This window comes from Candoia aspera, chromosome 2 (genome assembly GCF_035149785.1).
Source record: "Candoia aspera isolate rCanAsp1 chromosome 2, rCanAsp1.hap2, whole genome shotgun sequence".
In the NCBI taxonomy this organism is placed as follows: Eukaryota; Metazoa; Chordata; class Lepidosauria; order Squamata; family Boidae; genus Candoia; species Candoia aspera.
This window is the reverse complement of record NC_086154.1, coordinates 100,705,942-100,726,919: the sequence shown is the minus strand read 5'-3', so window position 1 is coordinate 100,726,919 and position 20,978 is coordinate 100,705,942. Positions and strand designations below refer to the sequence as shown.

Below are 20,978 nucleotides of genomic sequence, written 5' to 3'. Positions count from 1 at the left end.
TAGAAATGTGTGTATCTGTCCAACAATCACAAACAGATAGGATTTAAAATCAGATTAATTAAATGCAGTTGATATGATTCCTTCCCATGCATTTAATGATTTTCCTGTTTTGCCAGTTTTGGAGGGCTGTAAGGGCCACATACAAGGCTTTGTGGGACCAAATACTGTCCCAGGTTGCTTAGGTTGCACAGCCCTGTCTAAATAGCACCTCTGTAGATCCACACATGGATGGAAAAGGGAGTCCCTGGGTGTAGGACAGCAGCTCCTCCCAGTAGCTTGGAACTATAGCAAGTCTTATGTTTATATTTACATACCCTTCTTCACTTTGTGGCCATTAGGTTATAAACTTACATGCTCTGCTTTTCATCCAGCTGGGTTCACAGAAGTGATTGAAGAGGGCAGGGATGTCCCAGAACAACACTAGCAATGAATCTCTTCCTGCCACCTCGGGTGAGTGCCCTGTCTGCTATGAAACATTTCAGTCTCCAAAAGTGTCACGGCGGATGCTGAGCTGCGGCCACACTTTTTGCCATGACTGTTTGGTCAAGTGTCTACTGTCACATGATGAAGGCCATCTGCAAAATACCCTTACATGTCCCATCTGTCGCTTTGTGACCTTTCTCTGCAAGAAAAGGGACTGCTGGCCTTCCAAGCCAGCCCTGAGTCCACCCTCCCTGGAATTGCCACTCTCACCTTCCTTGTTGCCCTGCGGAGTGCCACTGGGTCCTGCAAATACTTTGGTGGTCCCTGGCCATTTCCTCTTGCCACTTCACAGTTATGACAGACACCAAGCTTTGCAGAGGTATCCTACCATGGACTCTGTGGTACGGCCTAGTGGATTGGAGCGTGAATCCCATATCTTCATTATTACTCAGTGTGGAATGCCACTAATTGAAGAGAACTATGTTACAACAGCAGAAAATCACAGCACTATGGAAGCTCCTGAATCAGTGGCACCTCAAACGTCTTTTGGAATGGGCTGCTTCCAGTCACCTATTATTATGGCCGTTTTCCTTGTCTCTGCTGTCGCTCTGTTGGGGGCTGTACTTCCCTGGCTTGTGCTTGTGAGAAATAATGAATGAACATGTTGGATGGATCCTTCCATTTCCAAGATGGAACTATTCCATGATCAAGGTTGCGCCTCACCACGTCTGCAATATGGAAGTCCAAATGTTTGCAGGGTCCAGATGGATGGGAAGTCCATGAAGGAACTGGGAATTGCAGAAAATGGTATTTGTGTTATTATTCCTTTGTCAGGGTTGATAGTAGCCTTATTTCAGAGGCACAAACAAGACCACCAAGAGAAATGATTAATCATTATATTAAGATAGGTTCCACTAATATTGTATCCTCCTGATTAATTGTATTGGTCTCCAACCCTCATAATACCCAGACAGCAGGTTAATGGCTGCACTAGTTGGTGATTATGGATATTGTAATATGATCTATTTGGAGGATGCTGAGGTAAGGGAGGATATAGGAAGGCAATTATTTATGGTCTTATTTATATGGTAGATGCTTATCTGTCCTTCCTCTGAGTTGCTCAAAGCCTGATGAAAGTTTTCCAATTCCCAATGAGGTCAGATCAGATTGGAGATAGCAGTATTTCTCAGGTTTATCCAATAACATTCCCTGCTGTTCCAGAACTTAAAGCTAACTTTCCTATCAAAAATCTTTATATCTCATTTGCTTCTGCAGATCCACTCGAACCCCTGTGCACAGGGAAGTGTTTTCACAACAGTTCTTGCCTGCTGAAAGTAATTCCATCTTTTATTTTGGTGCCCACGGTAATTAAATAAATGATCCTCTTTGGAAGAAGCCTATGGTAGTTAAGGAAATTTTGTGCTTATTCCACCCAGATTCCAACTCTCCCATCACATGGTTCTGCAATATTAACTCAAAAAGGGTTTTATCCTCCAGACCAGCAAGGGCTACATTTCTACAAATATAATTGGGCAGAAATGACCTTTTGAGATGTTTCATTAAGGTATGGGCAAAAAAGTTGCTACTTGCTTCTTCGGTTCTCAAGGCAAAGCACAGTGCAAGTATGGCAGATGTGCCTAGTTGGGGTGCCATTTAGATCTGCTCCAGAACAGAGCAAGAGCTGCTTACGTGCATTCAACATTGTGATTGATCTCCTCCGATGCTGTGGAAGGTTGTCTATTATTGTACTACATGTGTAAAGTTTTGCTCATTGGTGATACTGTAAAGCTTATTTTTGTAGCTTCTGTGTTTTGTTTTCTACTTTTGATAATTGTTATTACAACCAAGATTAATAAAATATTTCATTTTGGCTGTAGCCTTAGCGTATGGTCTACTTTAGTTTTCCAAAGCAGTTTTACCAAATCGTCTTTTCTTCATTCCAAAGAAGCCTAATATTTCCAAAATCCTTCCTAACTTGCAAAGGAAAGAATTCCTCCCTGTGAATCTTGTGTTGAATATACAGGCTATAAGCGCCCCTTATGGGCAATGAAGAGAACATCACATGTATAATATCCAAGGCCAGCTTTCCCCAATCAGGCAAACTCCTGACTAGCTAGGAATCCTGGGAGTTGTAGTTTTAGTACATCTGGAAGTACCAGATTTGGGAAGTCTGCTGGGGCATCTGCAGTGTGGCTCAGCATTATAATGGCAGGTACAGGCAGGCAATTGAAGCCCTCTTCTTTTTACATGCATGTGATACTTGTGTTGCCTGTTAAAATGCTCCATTCAGTGGTCCTAGCTGTCCACTAATGGCTTCAATTAATTGGTAATTGCATTTTCTGTAAAGATTTTCTCAGAATTGAAGAACCCCATAGAAATTTTCTAAACAAAGAATTTATTTTCTGAAAATATTTTCCAGATATAAAAACTGGAATTCCTCTCAGAATATAAATTAATCTGGGAATAATATTCATGTTGAGAGTGTTCACCTTTCCCCAAAGGATGAGGTTTAATGACTCCCATCTATCAATATCTGAAGAAACCTCTCTCTATATTTTATTTATATTACATACTACTATACTATTCTATATAGAATAGTATATACTATTCTTTGGTATATACATACCTAGATATTTAATGGATTAGGTAGAAATATGGAATTGCTATTCCTTAAATAAGTGGGTAACCAAATTTTCACCTATTGGCATCAATGCTGATTTGGACCTGTTAATAGAGTATCCTGCTGTTTTACTAAAGGCATCTGTCTTTTGCATCAACACTGGAGTAGTAGTATGAAGTTTAGAAATAAACAAAAGAATGTCATCTGCAAATAAAACTAATTTGTGTTCAACTGAGTTGTGTACTACTACGTAGATCTTGTCTAATAGCACAAGACAAGGGTTTCACACAGATATTAAAAAGCAAAGGTGAAAGTGGACATCCTTGTCTGGCTCCTCTAAGTGGAAAAGCAAGAAAAAACATGCCATTAACCTTTACTTTAGAAGTGGCAACTCATATAATATCTTAATCCATTTTATAAATTCCAAAGGAAATCCAAATCCAAATCTATTTAGTATGGCAAACATGTACTGCTTATGTATTTTGTCAAAGGCTTTTTCAGCATCCAATGATAAAACTGATCTTTATTTTTATTCAAGTCTATTAAATATACAAGTAACCTAATGTCTGCTGCTTGTCTAGTTCTTACAAACCCTGCTTGATTATTCTTAATAACGAATGATATCACTTGCTGTAATGTATTTGCTAACACTGCTGTTTAAATCTTTGTGTCGACATTAATCAATAGGGTGAGGATTTCTATGACATGTAATATTTTTTGGGAACCTTTATTTGAATTTAAAACATGTTTTAGAGTAATCTGGTGAGAATTAGATGCTTTTTATTTTGCCTGAAAAGTCATATTTTGACTTTTTAAAGGTGTTGTGTCATATTTCTGCTTAATTTTATAACAAACATCATATTTTGGTCATATTTTGGTCATTGGAAACCCTCCTGATAAGCCAGCAAGTTCAAACCAGCAAGGAAAGTGGAATTTGCCTGTTTTTTTTTCTTTTTCTTATTTGCTCCCCAACTCAGGGAGGTGTGTGTGTGTGTGTGTGTGTGTGAGAGAGAGAGAGGTAGGAACAAAGGCTTCTCCCCTGACCAGGCCTGAAAAAAAAGGTGAGAATTTGCCTGTTTTTTTTTCTTTTTCTTTGCTCCCCAACTCAGGGCTGTGTGTGTGTGTGTGTGTGTAAGAGAGGGAGTGCAACCTTTTCTAAAATAACTTCAGCAGGCAGAGGCTTCTCCTCTGACTAGACCTGAAAAAAAGAGTGAGAATTTGCCTATTTTTTTTTTCTTTTTCTCATTTGCTCCCCAACTCAGGTATGCGTGTGTTTGAGGTGGTGGAGTCATGTGAGAGCTGCAATCTGATTTCAACATACCCAGAAGTAGATGTTCAATGAGTGTGAAATTACGGCGTCTTGTTCAAGAATTTGGGGAGCAGTTTTTCAGTAGCGATGGTGACATTTTGTTTTGTAAATTGTGTGAAGTTAAGGTATCAGCCCAAAAGCATTTTAATATTCAACAACATTGTGACACCGCGAAACACAAGAGTTGTTTAGCAAGATTTACCTTCACTGAGAACAGGCAACGTCTCCTTTTCGAGAAAGCTTCTTCTTGAACTGCAGGTTCATCAAATACCCAGTCAGAATTTTGTAAGGATCTCTGTACAATGATGGTTACTTCAAATATTCTCTTAAGGAAATTAGGTAGTGGTAGCCTCAGGCATCTTTCGGAGAAGTACACCAGTCACCCAATTCCAAATGAATCAACGGTAAGGAAAAAGTACATCTCTGCCTGCTATGAAGATTTGTTAGAAAAGATAAGATCTGCTGTTGACAACAATAAGATATGGGTTTCAATAGATGAAACAAGTGATGTAACCCAAGGATATGTAGCCAATGTTATTACTGGCACTCTGAAATGTGGCAAGCCTGGTGAAGTATTTCTTCTAACATGTGAAACTCTACAAAAAGTAAACCACTCCACTATTGCTATGCGCTTTGACGATTCTATGAAACTACTCTGGCTGGATGGTGTAAAAAGGGGAGCTATCCTTCTCTTTGTAACAGATGCTGCTCCATACATGACTAAAGCAGCCAAGGGACTTAAACTTTTTTATCCAAAAATGATCCATATCACATGCCTTGCACATGGTTTACACAGAGTGGCCAAAGAGATTCGAAGCGACTATCCTGATGTAGATAATTTCCAATGGGAAAAAATGTTCATTAAAGCTCCACTTCGAATATAAACGTTCAAAGAAATTGCTCCTACTTTGGCTCTCCCTCCCCAACCTGTCGTGACACGTTGGGGGACTTGCCTGGATGCGGCTATGTATTATTTCACAAACTATGCTTCCTTGCAGTGGATAGTTAAAGAATTTGACTGTTGCGAGTCTTCCTCCATCAAGATTGTGCAAGATTCCTTTTCTGAAACCTTGGCTGGAAACTTAGCATATATGTAGGATCTAACTTCAGTGGATTATCAAGAGCAATCACCCACCTTGGAACTATAGGAATGGACCTTAGCAATGAACTGAACATTGTAAAACAAACAGAGTGATTTAAAGCAAGCAAAGGGGAAAGTGGCCAAATAAATTAGTGATAAACTGCAAAGAGTGCTGCAATCTAATCTGAGTTATTCAACACTTTACAAAATAAGTAACGTTCTAAATGGACTCGAAGCAAAATTTGAAGACTTCGAGCCAGAATTTTCTCCAGATGAGTTTGCTTTTTTCAAATTTGTTCCTATAACCTCTTGTGATGTTGAACGGAGTTTCTCCAGATACAAGAACATACTGGTGGACAACAAAAGGAGTTTTGAGTATGATAACCTCAAGATGCACGTGGTCATCCAATGAAACTCTGTGTAATGATTGCCTTATCCCAACGAAGTCAGTCTCACCAGAGTTTAGTGAATAAAACTGATTTATTGAAAGGATAGTATGCAAATACGAAGAAAGCTGAGAATGAGCAAAAGCGCGCCAAATACAAACTAAAAACCCTTGCCTCCAAGCCGATCCCACCCCCCCCACCCCACCATTGCAACCACCCCCTCCCAGGCCTGGCAAGCGTCACACATCTGCCTGGGAAAGTAACCTTGAATACATGTCATAACCCAAACACACATTCCTTCAGTGCAACAGAAAGATAACAGCCTGGCAGAGCTGAAATTCCCCACCCCGCAGGTGATAGACACGGATCAGAGACATGACATGTGAAACGTTACGATGTATGCAACTCATTGGAATGATGAACATGACATATTGCCCCCCTTCAATAAAGGAAATGACCTCACGGAGCAGGCTTAGCGGGATAAGCAGCGTGGAAATGGGTAACTAGAATAGGGGAGTGAACATCATGGGCGGCAACCCACTCAGGATGAGGGAAATGTTTCCAGCGAACTAGGTATTGTAGGACAGAACGACATTGTCGGGAATCCAGGATTTCTCGGACTTCAAAGTGTTGTTGACCATCAATCATGATAGGTGCAGGGGTTGGAGGCTGTGAATGCCAGTGGGCTGATTCATGGAAAGACTTAAGCAGGCTGCAATGAAAGACAGGGTGTAAGTGTTTAAGATTTGCAGGCAAATCTAATTTAAAAGTAACAGGGTTAATTTGAGCAACAATAGGAAAAGGACCAATAAACTTAGGTGCCAACTTTTTTGAAGGTTGTGTAGACTTGATGAATTTGGTGGAAAGATACACCTTATCACCCACTTGGAAAGGTGGCGAGTTGGATCGTTTGGAATCTGCATGTCGTTTGTAAGTGGCTTTAGCATCAGCAAGCGCCTGTTGTATTGTTGGCCAGGCAGCTGCCAGACGTGTAGCCCAATCAGCAGGTGAAGATGGGGGGGAGGCTGGCTGAGGCAGTTCTGGGATCGGGACAAAGTCACGGCCAAAAACGGTATGGAATGGCACCTGGCCAGTGCTTTGATGAACAGCATTGTTGTAGGCAACTTCTGCAAATGGTAGGAGGTTGACCCAATCATCTTGCTGAGAATTGACAAAAGCACGCAGATATTGTTCAAGGGTAGAATTGACCGCCTCCGTATTTCCGTCAGTCTCCGGATGCGACGCAGTTGACAATGCCTGATTAGTACCCAGTAATTTCATAAATTCCTGCCAAAACTTGGACATGAATTGTGTTCCTCTGTCCGTCACCAAGCGGGCGGGGCATCCGTGAATTTTGTACACGTGTACAATGAAGAGGTGGGCCAGCTGTTGTGCAGATGGGATGGAGGTACACGGGATGAAATGGGCTTGTTTAGAGAAAAAATCTTTCACCACCCAAATGACAGTTTTTCTTTGGCTAGGAGGTAAATCAACAATGAAGTCCATAGAGATCTCCTCCCAAGGGCGGGAAGGATTAGCCACTGGTTGTAACAAGCCCTGGGGCTTTCCCACTTTCCGTTTGGACGCGGCACACACTGGGCAGGAATTGATGTATTCTTTGATGTTGCGCCGGAGCGTTGGCCACCAGAATTGGCGTCTAACCAGATGAAGGGTCTTTCTGAACCCAAAATGCCCAGCCATTCTGTCATCATGGGATTGTGACAGAATGGTTTTGCACAACGTCTCAGGTACATAGAGACGATCATGCTTCCATGCAAAATCTTGTTTAAAAGTAACCTCGTTGAGGTTTGCTTGCAACCAAGTGTCAGTTTTTAGCTCGGAAAGAAACTGTTGTTGCAAGTCTGAGGGAACAGGCAGGCGAGGTGAAACTGAAGTGTCTGTGCGCTGCGCTCGGGTTTGGCTGCGAGTCACAGCTGCTAGACTCATTTGGGGCTCAGTCCAGAGAGTTCCCACTAGATCTGGCACCGTACTAGCATCCTGAGGCTGGCGTGAAAGCGCATCAGCCAGGAAGTTGGTTTTTCCAGGTATAAATTTCAGTTTAAAGTCAAAACGACTAAAGAATTGAGCCCACCTAATTTGTTTTGGGCTCAGTTTACGAGAGGCAGTCAGTGCCTCCAGGTTTTTATGATCAGTCCAAACTTCGAACGGGTGGGTAGCCCCCTCCAACAAGTGACACCAGCTTTCCAAAGCAGCTTTAACAGCAAAAGCCTCTTTCTCCCAAACGTGCCATCTCCTTTCTGTCTCCGAAAATTTTCGGGAGAGGTAAGCACATGGTTTTAACTGTCCAAGATTGTCCCTTTGCATTAATAGAGCTCCAATTGAGAAATCAGAAGCGTCCACCTGTACCACAAATGGTTTGTCAGGATCAGGATGCTGCAGGATGGGTTCAGACGTAAACAGCTGTTTAAGGGTGTGAAAAGCCCTCTGGCATGCGGGTGTCCACTTTAGCAGCGCTCCTGGATTTTTCACCCTCTGTGTGTCCCCCAAACCTTTAGTTTTGAGCAACTCAGTGAGGGGTAGCGCAATTTCCGCGAACCCCTGGATGAAGGGCCAATAAAAATTCGCGAATCCAAGGAGACTTTGAAGCTGCTTATGCGTGCGTGGTGGCTCCCATGCCAAAATGGCTTCAATTTTAGCGGGATCCATTTCAATTCCTTTATCGGAAATCCTATAGCCTAGGTAATCAATTTGCGACTTATGAAATGCACATTTTGACAGTTTAGCATACAATTCTGCCTTTTTCAGTTTGCTTAGCACCTGTCTGACTAGATATATATGTTCCTCCATCGTTTCAGTATATATTAAAACATCATCTAAATACACCAATACCCCTTTAAATAGGTGGTCATGCAAGACCTCATTGATAAGTTGCATAAAAACTCCTGGTGCCCCCGCCAACCCAAATGGCAACACTTTGTATTGAAAAGCACCCAAAGGACAATTAAACGCAGTTTTCCATTCATCCCCCTCCCGTATGCGAATATGGAAATATGCCTCCCTCAAGTCCAGCTTAGAGAATATTTTCCCCTTTGCCAGATGTGTTAGCATGTCCTTTATCAGGGGCAAAGGATATTTATTTAATATCGATACTGCATTGAGCCCACGGAAATCTGTACACAGTCTCAAAGTGCCGTCCTTCTTTGGTCGAAACAGTACAGGTGCGCCTACTGGAGAGCTGGCGGGTTCAATGAAACCCCTAGCTAGATTTTTGTCAATGAACTCTTGTAGTGCTGCCAGCTCCTTCTGGGTCATAGAATAAATTTTCGGACTAGGCAATTTCACATTAGGAACAAATTCTATTGCACAGTCAGTTTTGCGATGAGGCGGTAGCCGATCCGCCTCTTTTTCACCAAATACATCTGCAAAGTCCTGGTATTGCTCCGGCAGCCCTTCCAGCGGCTGGAGGACTTGCAGAGAAGTGGTTGCTGCCCATCCCACCTCGTTGTCGTCTAGCTGGTCTTTCGCAGGGGCTTTATAGAATCCATCTGCGAACGTCACCATTCGATGCACCCAGTTTATGGAGGGATTTTGCCGTACAAACCAGGGCATCCCCAAGATGACCAAAGGTCCCCCTACCGGTGCCACAATAAATGGTAATTTTTCCCAATGGCTGCCCATTTGCAAGGCAACCATCCCGGTAGAGTGGGTGACTGGTTTCCCCCCTGCCATGGTCCCGTCCAACTGGGTAAAGATCATCGGCCGCTTTAAAGGGAACATGGGTAACCCCAACGCAGTAACCACGTCGGGGTGCATCAAGGACCGTGAGCACCCCGAATCAACCATGGCCCACAGTTCTATGGTTCGGGTGCTGGACCCCAACTTCACTCTAACAGTCAGGGTAGGGAAATCCCCACTCACAGAAACATGGTCGCGCCCATCTTCTGCGTCTTCCACCTGCCCCACGGCGCCCTTTAAAGCAGGTGGCTGGCATTTCCCGCCGGCTCATCGGTCTCCTGCTCCCCCTCATCTCCAAAGAAAGGGATGCCCTCAGGTTCCACCTCAGCCAGAGCGGCTTTCATCTTACTTGTTAGGGATGGCGATTTCCCAGCCGGTTTAGCTGGGCGATCCTCAGCTCGTCTTTTTGGGCATGCCGCCACCCGGTGCCCTTCCTTCCCGCAGCGCAGACATTGCCTCTTTGCAAAGCGACGCTCCCTCTCCTCTTCCCACGCACGATGGCTGGGTCGTCCCGAAGAGATCGGAGCACGGGTGCTTTTGATGTTTTTGCCTTGCTTCACCGCCTTACGATGTGCGAAGGTTTCCAGGGCATTTTCGGCGCTGCCCGCTAGTTGAATCCACCCATACAAAGTCTTTGGGTCATCACGCCCCAGAGCCCACCGAAGGACCTCAGTTTCCAGTCCATCTTTAAACATCTCTACTAAGGTGGACTGGGACCAATCCTCAACTTTTCCGGCCAGTGCTTTGAACTCTAACGCGTAGTCTGCCACTGACAGTGATCCTTGTGCCAGGTTCTTTAGAGCCCATTTTGCCCTTTCTTGTGCTAGAGGGTCCTCGAAGTGTTGCTTTAGCGCCCACAGGAACTCCTCAAAGTCCTCTAGCTCTGGGGCCTCTGCTTGACACAGCTGGATGTACCAATCCGCCGCCCTCCCCTTCAGCCTATTTGCCACAGCATTGATTTTCCCCCTCTCGGAACGGAAACTCTGCTCCCAATCCTCCATGTAGCTATTAGCATTGGTAATGAAGAAAGACAGCTTCGTAGGGTCGCCGTCAAACTTCACAGGAAAGGGGGGGGGGTCTCGCCGCCTCCAGCTGTTCAGCTTTTTCAGTCACGTCTAGGGTCCTCCTCCCTGTCGCTGACTGTCGGAACCGAGTCCGACCTCTTCTCCGTGGAGATGGGGGTGGTGACTCCGGGTGAACACTCTGATCCCTAGCGTCCTTTCGTCTCCCCTCAGCCAACCCCGACTTCCCACGGCTTTCCCTTAGCATCACCGCCAAAGACTCCAACTTCTCCTCCAGAGCCTTCATTCGCGTGGGGGTGACCGATTCTTCGGCCGCACCAGTTACCACTACCACTGTAGGTGACAACGGAGGTCCTGGTTTCTGGACCTTTTGGGCATTCCCTACAGCGGAGTCCTCGTCCTCGTCCCCCGTTCTATATTCAGCCCCTGACGTGCCCGTCATTTCCGACGTTACCAACTGCTCACCGGGTAGTAGCCCCAGCTGTTCCCAGCGGGCCGCCCTCTCCGCACGGGCACTCCGGGCCACCCGCACCGTGGTGTCCGGTTCCTCTTCAATCCACTCGGCTTCCCGTAGTAGAGACATCGCTAGCGCTCCCTGTCACAGGTAACCTGGCTAGGGGCTAGCGGGATAAGTTTCTTTGATGATTCTCAGCTTTATGTAATGATTGCCTTATCCCAACGAAGTCAGTCTCACCAGAGTTTAGTGAATAAAACTGATTTATTGAAAGGATAGTATGCAAATACGAAGAAAGCTGAGAATGAGCAAAAGCGCGCCAAATACAAACTAAAAACCCTTGCCTCCAAGCCAATCCTGCCCCCCCCACCCCACCATCGCAACCACCCCCTCCCAGGCCTGGCAAGTGTCACACATCTGCCTGGGAAAGTAACCTTGAATACATGTCATAACCCAAACACACATTCCTTCAGTGCAACAGAAAGATAACAGCCTGGCAGAGCTGAAATTCCCCACCCCGCAGGTGATAGACACGGATCAGAGACATGACATGCGAAACGTTACGATGTATGCCAACCATTGGAACGATGAACATGACACTCTGCTGTTAATGAAAACTAATCCAGGGGTGACCATTTTACTCTCAAAATGTTCATTTGATTCCTTCAATACTAGCACTTCTGCACTGGAAGTGAAGAAGAATAAACCTTTTAATTTGTGTGTGTGTGTGTGTGTGTGTGTATAAGCACAGATTTTTAAAAATTGGGTGCTAATTTCAGAAAAATTGTAAAGTCATATTTTTGCTTTAAAAGTCATATTTTTGGTTTAATTGGTCATATTTAAATGGTTTTAAGGTGATAAATGCTTGCATATTTCTAACATTGTTAGGTCATAGAAATCCTTGCTGTATTAATCAATGAGATTAGACTGTAATTAGCACACTGAGTATGGTCTTTATCTGGTTTTGGTATAACTAATATAAGCCTGATTAAATGCCGGTGATAAAATTCCCTTAACAAATATCTCTTAATACACTTGACAAAATTTTGGCACCAAAAGATCTATAGATGTTTTGTACCATTTGATAGGGAATCCATCTACTCCTGGTGATTTACCACTTGCCATTTTTTAAATTATTTGTTAAAACTCTACCTCAGATAGTGGAATGAATAAGAGTTGTTTTTGTGTGTTATCTAAATGTGGTAGGTTAATTTTATTTAAAAAGTCCTCTATATCTCCATTTGATACATTCTCTGGTTTACTATATAATTCTGAATAAAATTTTAAAAATTAACAATTTATATCCACTGAAGTTTATACATTTCATCTCCTTCACCTCTAATAATTGGAATCATTGCCCTAGCTTTCTTTTGCTTTAAGCAATTAGCCAAAATCTTACCGGGTCTTTTACCATTCTACCAGTATCTCTGTTGTAAACATGTTAACATAAATTCTGTCTGCTGTGATATTATAGTAGTTAATTCATATTTCTGTATTTCTCTATACAAAACTGTAGGTGGGCATCTAACTATCTGAATCCATAAATGTTTCAATTCATCTTTCAAATTATTTTCCCTTTTATTTTTAATCTTATTTTTGTATGATGCATAAGCAACAATTCTACCTTGAATGTATGCTTTATATGCTTCCCATTCAAAAATTTGGGCTAATCAAGTCTTCTTGTTCATGCCACATGGTTCAGACAGTATTGTATCCAGATTAGTTTCCCCTCCCCACCCCAATCTGTAAACAAACACAACTCTTCAAAATATGCAAAGGTGATCACTGAAATGGCTGGTAGATATGGCATGCTCTTTGAGAGCACAAGCTGCTAATGCTAAGTTTAGAAGGGGCCCTTGAACAGATGAGGTATTGAGGTTTTGGAGTGGCTGTTCTGTTTTATTGCCTGCTATCAAGCCGGCAGGAGAAGTTTTCCATTTCTTATTATGCTGCACAAAACTCTAAGGGCAGCTGCAGTTCTTAATGTGTTGTCCTTAGAAATTCAGCGTATCTGATATTGTAGTTCAGTGGCCTGATTCTCCCATTTTTTCCAACTAATGTAACTTGATGCTATATGTGTCCCACAAAGCCTGCCATAGCTGTGGATTTGAAATTAACTCCATGAGAAATCAGCCTTGGATCCAAATTCTCCCATCTTTCTTGCCTTCTGGATAAAAGCAGTGTTTACATTTTGCTTCAGAGAGCCTGCTCACAAGTTGCTCTTGCAGGGAAATTCTTTAAGATGCATATTGACAGCATTTTGCTTAGCATAAAGCTGGACTGCTCAGGGACTTTAGATTCCATCTGAGTGTTGACTTTTCCAACCTGATGCCTTCCAGAAGTCCCAGCTGAGGAATGATGGGAATTGTACTCCAAAGTACCTGGAGGGTACCAGTCTTGGTAAGGGTGTTTCAGTTACATAAAGTATGTATCTTATTCAGCACCAGCAATCTAGAGTCCCATCCCCATGTAATTCCAGAGAAGTGGCTTTTTTCAAGGAGGACAGCTGGATTGTTCTCTGCTTCTGAAAAGGTTTGATAAAGAAGGGGAAAGAAAAATTATTCGTTTTTTTATTTTAAAAATATATTATGAGCTTTCCAACTGTAGGACATTTACATGTGTTTCTGTAAATAAAGACTGGTAGAACAGCAAGGGACTGGAGAGGATGCAATTTTGCCAGGTCTTTGCTAGTGACTCATCCGATGCTAGCCAACAGAGATGTGTCTCTCTCTACACATACATGAAGTCTAATTACTTGTGATAATTGCAAGTGCCAGCAGAAAAAGATTTTCATGATCGCTAGATATTGCAGAGAAATGGACTTACACCCAGAATGGAAAATGACTGAAGACAAATGAGGTGCATTGTCTTCAAACTTTACTTGAGGATTTCTTTGAGGCCTCTGGTTGGCTACTGTAGGAAACAGAACACTGGACTGGGCTTTACTTTGAACTGTACGGATCTTCTTCTCTTTTCTTAATAGCCAACAGAAATTTGCTGCCCGCTTGTATTGATACAGAAAGTACCAAGAGCCATTTTGCTTGCTATGGAAATGCTTTGGTACTTCTGGCACATATCAGAAGGATCATGGTTCTGTGGTTAGAGAGGGTTCTCATCTGATGCAGGGTAGCACTCTTGCCTTCTGTTGGTGCATGTGGCAGAACAGATTGTATGATTTGCTCATATGAAGTGCCACTCAAAGAAAGGACCTTGACTGAATGCCAAGGGTAGGACTCAGTTGCCCCCTACTTGCTTCTAGTCCTAGATTTCTAACAAGTCTTCTCCTTCTGCAGCTCCCATTCCAAATTATTCTCTTATTCCTGAGTTAAGTGACAACTGAATGCAGAGTGACCTTGCTCTGCTCATTAAATCATATAAGTTAATTACTAGCTGATATGAACGATTGATGAGGTTGAATGGGCCTTAAGAAGCATTGCTAATAACAAGGCAGCAGGAGACGACAGCATCCCAGCTGAACTGTTCAAAATCTTGTGAGATGATGCTGTCAAGGTAATGCATGCTATATGCCAGCAAATTTGGAAAACACAAGAATGGCCATCAGACTGGAAAAAATCAACTTATATCCCCATACCAAAAAAGGGAAACACTAAAGAATGTTCAAACTATCGAACAGTGGCACTCATTTCACATGCCAGTAAGGTAATGCTCAAGATCCTGCAAGGTAGACTTCAGCAATTCATGGAGCGAGAATTGCCAGATGTACAAGCTGGGTTTAGAAAAGGCAGAGGAACTAGGGACCAAATTGCCAATATCCGCTGGATAATGGAAAAAGCCAGGGAGTTTCAGAAAAACATCTATTTCTGTTTTATTGACTATTCTAAAGCCTTTGACTGTGTGGACCATAACAAATTGTGGCAAGTTCTTAGTGGTATGGGGATACCAAGTCATCTTGTCTGCCTCCTGAAGAATCTGTATAACAACCAAGTAGCAACAGTAAGAACAGACCACAGAACAATGGACTGGTTTAAGATTGGGAAAGGAGTACGGCAGGGCTGTATACTCTCACCCTACCTATTCAACTTGTACGCAGAACACATCATGCGACATGCTGGGCTTGAGGAATCCAAGGCTGGAGTTAAAATCTCTGGAAGAAACATTAACAATCTCAGGTATGCAGATGATACCACTTTGATGGCTGAAAGCAAAGAGGAACTGAGGAGCCTTATGCTGAAGGTGAAAGAAGAAAGTGCAAAAGCTGGCTTGCAGCTAAACCTCAAAAAAACCAAGATTATGGCAACCAGCTTGATTGATAACTGGCAAATAGAGGGAGAAAATGTAGAAGCAGTGAAAGACTTTGTATTCCTAGGTGCGAAGATTACTGCAGATGCTGACTGCAGTCAGGAAATCAGAAGACGCTTAATCCTTGGGAGAAGAGCAATGACAAATCTTGATAAAATAGTTAAGAGCAGAGACATCACACTGACAACAAAGGTCCGCATAGTTAAAGCAATGGTATTCCCAGTGGTAACATATGGCTGCGAGAGCTGGACCATAAGGAAGGCTGAGAGAAGGAAGATCGATGCTTTTGAACTGTGGTGTTGGAGGAAAATTCTGAGAGTGCCTTGGAATGCAAGAAGATCAAACCAGTCCATACTCCAGGAAATAAAGCCAGACTGCTCACTTGAGGGAATGATATTAAAGGCCAAACTGAAATACTTTGGCCACATAATGAGAAGACAGGACACCCTGGAGAAGATGCTGATGCTAGGGAGAGTGGAGGGCAAAAGGAAGAGGGGCCGACCAAGGGCAAGGTGGATGGATGATATTCTAGAGGTGACGGACTCGTCCCTGGGGGAGCTGGGGGTGTTGATGACTGACAGGAAGCTCTGGCGTGGGCTGGACCATGAAGTCATGAAGAATCGGAAGCGACTAAACGAATAAACAACAACATGAACGATTGAATGATTGATTGAATGAGTGGTTATGTGCTATCAAGTCTACATCGACTCTTAAATCAGTAAGCAAAATTGCAAAGCATTATCTTAGTCACTTCACAATTGCTGCTCTCCATTTTCTGTCTAGAGTCCAGTCCAAAGTCTGTTACCTGATGTTCAGATTCCATAATGTTATGGCACTCTAGGCAGAGTCATACTAAATGTATAGTCTGCCAAGAAAACACCGCAAAAGCTGTGTCCCCCCAAAGGGTCAGACATGACTCGGTGCTTGCACAGGGGACCTTTCATCATTTTTCACGCATAATTGCCTCTAACTTATTCTTATCCAATATACACCAACATATCTGCTAGTACTCTTTGAAGCCACAAGGCGGTGCTACTGTATTGTTACAATAACACCTTAGTTTTTCCTAAGAAGCGGGGGAAGGGAATAGGTAGGATAGGAGGGCATAGGAAGAGAAAAAACTCCTGTTCTAATTAACATTAAATGCATCAGCACAGCTTGTTGTAATAATGGGAGAATGTTTGAGAAGCTGGGGATAGGACCCCAGGCATTCTTAGAAAGAGCCAAGTTAGCAAAAAGTTAACACAAGATCCCACTGAGGTTTTGGAAAATAAGAGAGTAGCAAACAGGAATGTATCTTACACAACCAGGCAGTAGGTGGACCCTTATGCTAAGCTCATCTTAAACATCATGTTGTTTTTCTGGTTTGCCATTTTAGCCTTGTGAACCAGTGATCTAAAGAGCTCATGCATATGCGTATATTCATGCCCAGCTCTAAGATCAATATCCTCAGAACCGTAGCCTGATAGATCATTAATCTCAAGAAATGACCTAATTTCCCAAGGGCCAATTCATAGCCTATAACTCAATTCATGAAAAATCAGTTTAGCCCAGCACAGTCATTGCTGTTCCGGTAACTGCCTCCCCCAGTCAGACCGATTGGGTTATCTACCATCAGCTGTAGTGGGCTGGGCCACAAGCTCTCTCTGCTGACCCCCTCCATCTGAGCAGAATGTTGCTCGGCCGAGCACTGCTGTTCATTCAGGCACAGCCTGCTTGAATGTTGGATTAAAGACCTTGTAAAGATTCAAACTTCCCCTGGTTGCATCTCCATGGCAAGTTTACCGCACTTGCAACATAGGCTTCCCAAAGAAACTAAGGATGCTGCACTTTCCTGTGAGTATGTGGGAGAAAGAGTCCCTTGCATGTGAAGAACTAAGTATATTCAACTCTTTGAAAGGAAAAGAGAGAAAGACAGGTAAGAGGAGATGAGATGAATAGGCATACATGAGGACACTGGAGGAGAAATAGAGAGAAATTGAGTAGAAGAAAGATTTAGAAAATAAGAAGAGCTCTGCTGGAGCAGATCTAAGGACCACCTAGTTCAGCATCCTCTTTCCTGGCCATAAAATGCCTCTGGGATGACTACAAGCAGAACAGGAGTGCACAGATCTGGTCTGCTGTTGCTCACCAGCAACAGGTGTGCAGAGGAAGGCTGCTTTCGATCCTGGGGATAATAGAAGAGCTATTCTATTTAGGGTTGGGTTTTTTTGTGTGTGTGCCTTCAAGTTAGGCTTGACTCCTGGTGTCTCCCTGGACTAGCCCCTGCAGTTTTCTTGGCAGATTTTGGAAATGGTGTGCCCTTCCTAGGGCTGAGAGAAGGGGATTGGCCCCACCCAGCCGGCTTTGTGCCTAAGGCTGGACTAGAACTCACAGTCTCCTGGTTCCTAGCCTGCTACCTTCACCACTACACCAAACTGTAGCCATTGATAATCTCATTTGTTGTGTAATCCCCCTTTAAAGTTCTCTACACTGACACATGGCCACAAATTAGTCAACAAATACCATCATTTCTTTACTGTGTGTAATGATGTACATTTTGTTTGTCCAAAATTTCCTTGGGCTTAACATTAATGGAATCATCTGACTCCAAATGGTATCGACATTCCAGTGTTCTCTGGGAGAACGACACTTTTTTCTCCGTGATTGGGTAGACTCGGTCATGTTCCCCATTAGTTGCCATTTTCCCCTAATCTAGAGTCCACCTCCTCTCCCCAGTCCACTGATTCAGCAGTCAGGGGTAAGACTGGAATTATGTTTGGGGAAGAGGGTTATGTACACTGAAATCTGCAAGTCCAAACACTGGCTGTGTTGTACAGAATGGTAGTCATGAGTATAGCCATAGGTAGCTATGGAGAAAAATGTCGCTAATGGCCAACTGGAGCTGATAAAGGAAATGGAAAGCGTCAGAAGTTGAGACAAAGGTGCTGCTTTATAGCCTGGCAATGGCAGATTTGGGAATTGTAGGACGCCTGGGGGTGATTGCTTGCTTGATCAGTGGCAGGGGGTGCACTAGAGAGGCACATTAGACAGCACTCAGCTTGCTTGACTTTACAGCTCAGCTGCTGAATAATTGAGCAGGAGCACAGCAGGCTCCCTGGGCTACTAGGAAGCAGCCAAGAAAATCCTTTATCATCTGCTTAATGAGATACTTCCTCCAGACTCCACACAGAGCTTCCAAAGGTGTTGGACCCATTTGTAGAAGACTGCTGTCAAAGGGTTTGGACCTGGTTGAAAAGAGAGAGAGAGAGAGAGAGATTTTCTGCACTTGCATCTGAGTTATTGTCGCCAGAGAGGCTGAAGAGTCAGGTGCTGAATCACTGGGATGCCACTCCATTGGTGTCACTTAGGACAGGAACAAGTTCAACTGGACAAAGACTGTGTCACATCTGCTGATACAACATGCATGATGGATTGCATACTTACAGGATTGTAATCCATCTTGCCTGAAAAGCCAGTGAAGGGCATCCTGTAAACTTGCAAGTCCAGTTGTCCTGACTAAAACTCTGTGTCATGGTTTTGTTATCTTGTTGTCCCCTCCAACCCAATTTGGATTGGAAGGCCATCTGCACTGATCCCTTTACATTCCCCCTCTTCTCTCTGCTTGTGGACTGACAAGGAGCCACCATCGAGCCATCCTTGTGTGAGCAGGGCTTCCCTGCAGCCCAGTGGTGAATTCCACTGTGTCCATTTGCAGATGAGCAGCAATTAGGAGCTGACATTATTGCCTAGGAACCCATATGGATTCTTGCCAGCTTAAAGGCTGTTGCTGTTGTTTGGGTTAGACAAAAGCTAACTATCACTTCCTGGGAAGGGGGGTAGCTTTTCCTGGTGATTAAATATTTGGGAACATCATGAAAAATGAGTCTGTTGCTGGGTGAGAACTCTAATAAACAGCAATTATTTACTCCTAGGGATAAGTAACAGTTATCTGGCTAATACAAGCTATGTTGTGAAGTTTTAAGTATCAGTTAAAACAATCCCCCACCTTCACTATGAAGGCATAAATGTTTAAGGGTGGTAGAAGTGGCCCATCAGCCCTGCTTTAAAAACAAATGCCTCTGCTTTAAAAGAACCTTTCCCAAACTGGGGCCCTCCCAGGTGCATTGCACTCCAATATCCATTATTCTTAGCCAGATCAGAAGCCCAATTCAGCTGGAGAGCATCAGGTTGGGGAAGGATTATTTAGAAAGCTTATCTGCTGCCTTTACCCAGAAGAAGTATCTACCTGACGTGCCACACAGTCTCCATCCGGAAACAGCCTGAGAAAGAGTTGTACCAGCCCCATTACTTCTGAGCAGCCACAAGACAAAGGTTGCAGGATGGCCAGGCTCAATTTCTATCGTCAGCTTCTGATCTGTCTGCCTTCCACACATTATAAAGATACTGCTTCCATGCTGCAAACATGAAGAGAAGAAGAGAAAAGTTAGGGAAGCAGGGAGAACTTCTGGAACTCTAAAAAAGCTCTGCTGAAGTCACATGACTGACAAGGAAGAGGGAGGGGCTTAGAATGAAGCAGTCAGCAACACCTGAGCTGCTGTCCAATTGCCTCTTCCATAAGAAAGCACTGGGAGATTTTTTTTTTTTTCTGGAATGCTCTTCTCTGCAGCTTCAAACCAAATTCGGACCAGTTTTGAACCTGCTCTTTTCTTTTCCTGGCTTCTCCCACTATACTAGCTTTGAAGGTATTCAGTTTTGGAGAATTAGCCTGCTGGCAGACAGATTGACACAGAAAGAGACAGAATCCCACGCCCCTTTGTATAATTTCTTTCCAACATGCTATGAGTTGGATCCTCCCACCTGCTGAGCTGCCTTATTGTGATGAGTGGGGGCAGCGGCAGGGCCACAACTAGGGGGGGCAAGCGGGGCATGTGCCCTGGGCGCCGCACTGGGGGGGCACCAAAATGAGCACTGGGGGGGGCACCAAAATGGGTGCAAAATCCATGTTTGCCCCGGCTGACACAGACCCTAGATGTGGCCATGGGCAGGGGTGTTCCTGGAAGGGATGGGTAAAGAATACTGGGAGTGTGTGCCAAGAGTATATAATCCCAGCAGGGTCACCCAAGGCAGGAAAGTCATCCCAGCTGCCCAGTTAAAACAACATACACCTATACTGGAATATAGGAAGATGTTAGAGGTGGGAGATCATTTTAGGGTCAACATCATTTTATACTGAATGGGAGAAGACAGCCGTTCCTGTATTTTACTAAGAAAACCACCAGGATTGAAAATATAAAATGATTGATGATATAGTGCCAGATGGTGGGCCTGTCGGGTTAGATGGCACTCAATATGCTACTGAGGAAGTATCAAGGATCTTTTGGAATGTTAATGGTGTTTATGATGTACCTAGATTAAAGCCTTTGGGACATTTAGTTGCTGAGGTTGTCATGCAGGAAAAAAAACCCAAAGTTGCAAAGACAGAATTACAGTGCAAATATGGAACATGAGAACCATGATCATAGGAAAGCTCAGCACAGTGAAGGATGTAATGAACTGACTATACATTGACATCTTGGGCATCAACGAATTGAGATGGACTGGAATTGGACAGTTTCAGTCAGAAGATCAGACTGTCTATTGTTCAGGACTTGAAAACCAAAGAATGAACAGTGTTGCTTTCATAGCTAAGAAGGGTATAGCAAGAACAGTACTTGGCTACAATGCAACCAATGACTGAATAATATTAATTAGACTTTGTGGACAACTCTTTAATATGATGGTTAT

The 20,978-nt window shown here is 43.5% G+C and overlaps 1 protein-coding gene across 1 annotated transcript; it reads left to right on the top strand.

Moving 5' to 3' along the window:
- Nucleotides 1–404: 404 nt before the first annotated feature.
- RNF222 (ring finger protein 222) lies at nucleotides 405–1,082 on the top strand. The gene has a single exon (XM_063296498.1). The coding sequence runs from the start codon at nucleotides 405–407 to the stop codon at nucleotides 1,080–1,082; it is 678 nt and encodes a 225-aa protein (XP_063152568.1).
- Nucleotides 1,083–20,978: the final 19,896 nt, after the last annotated feature.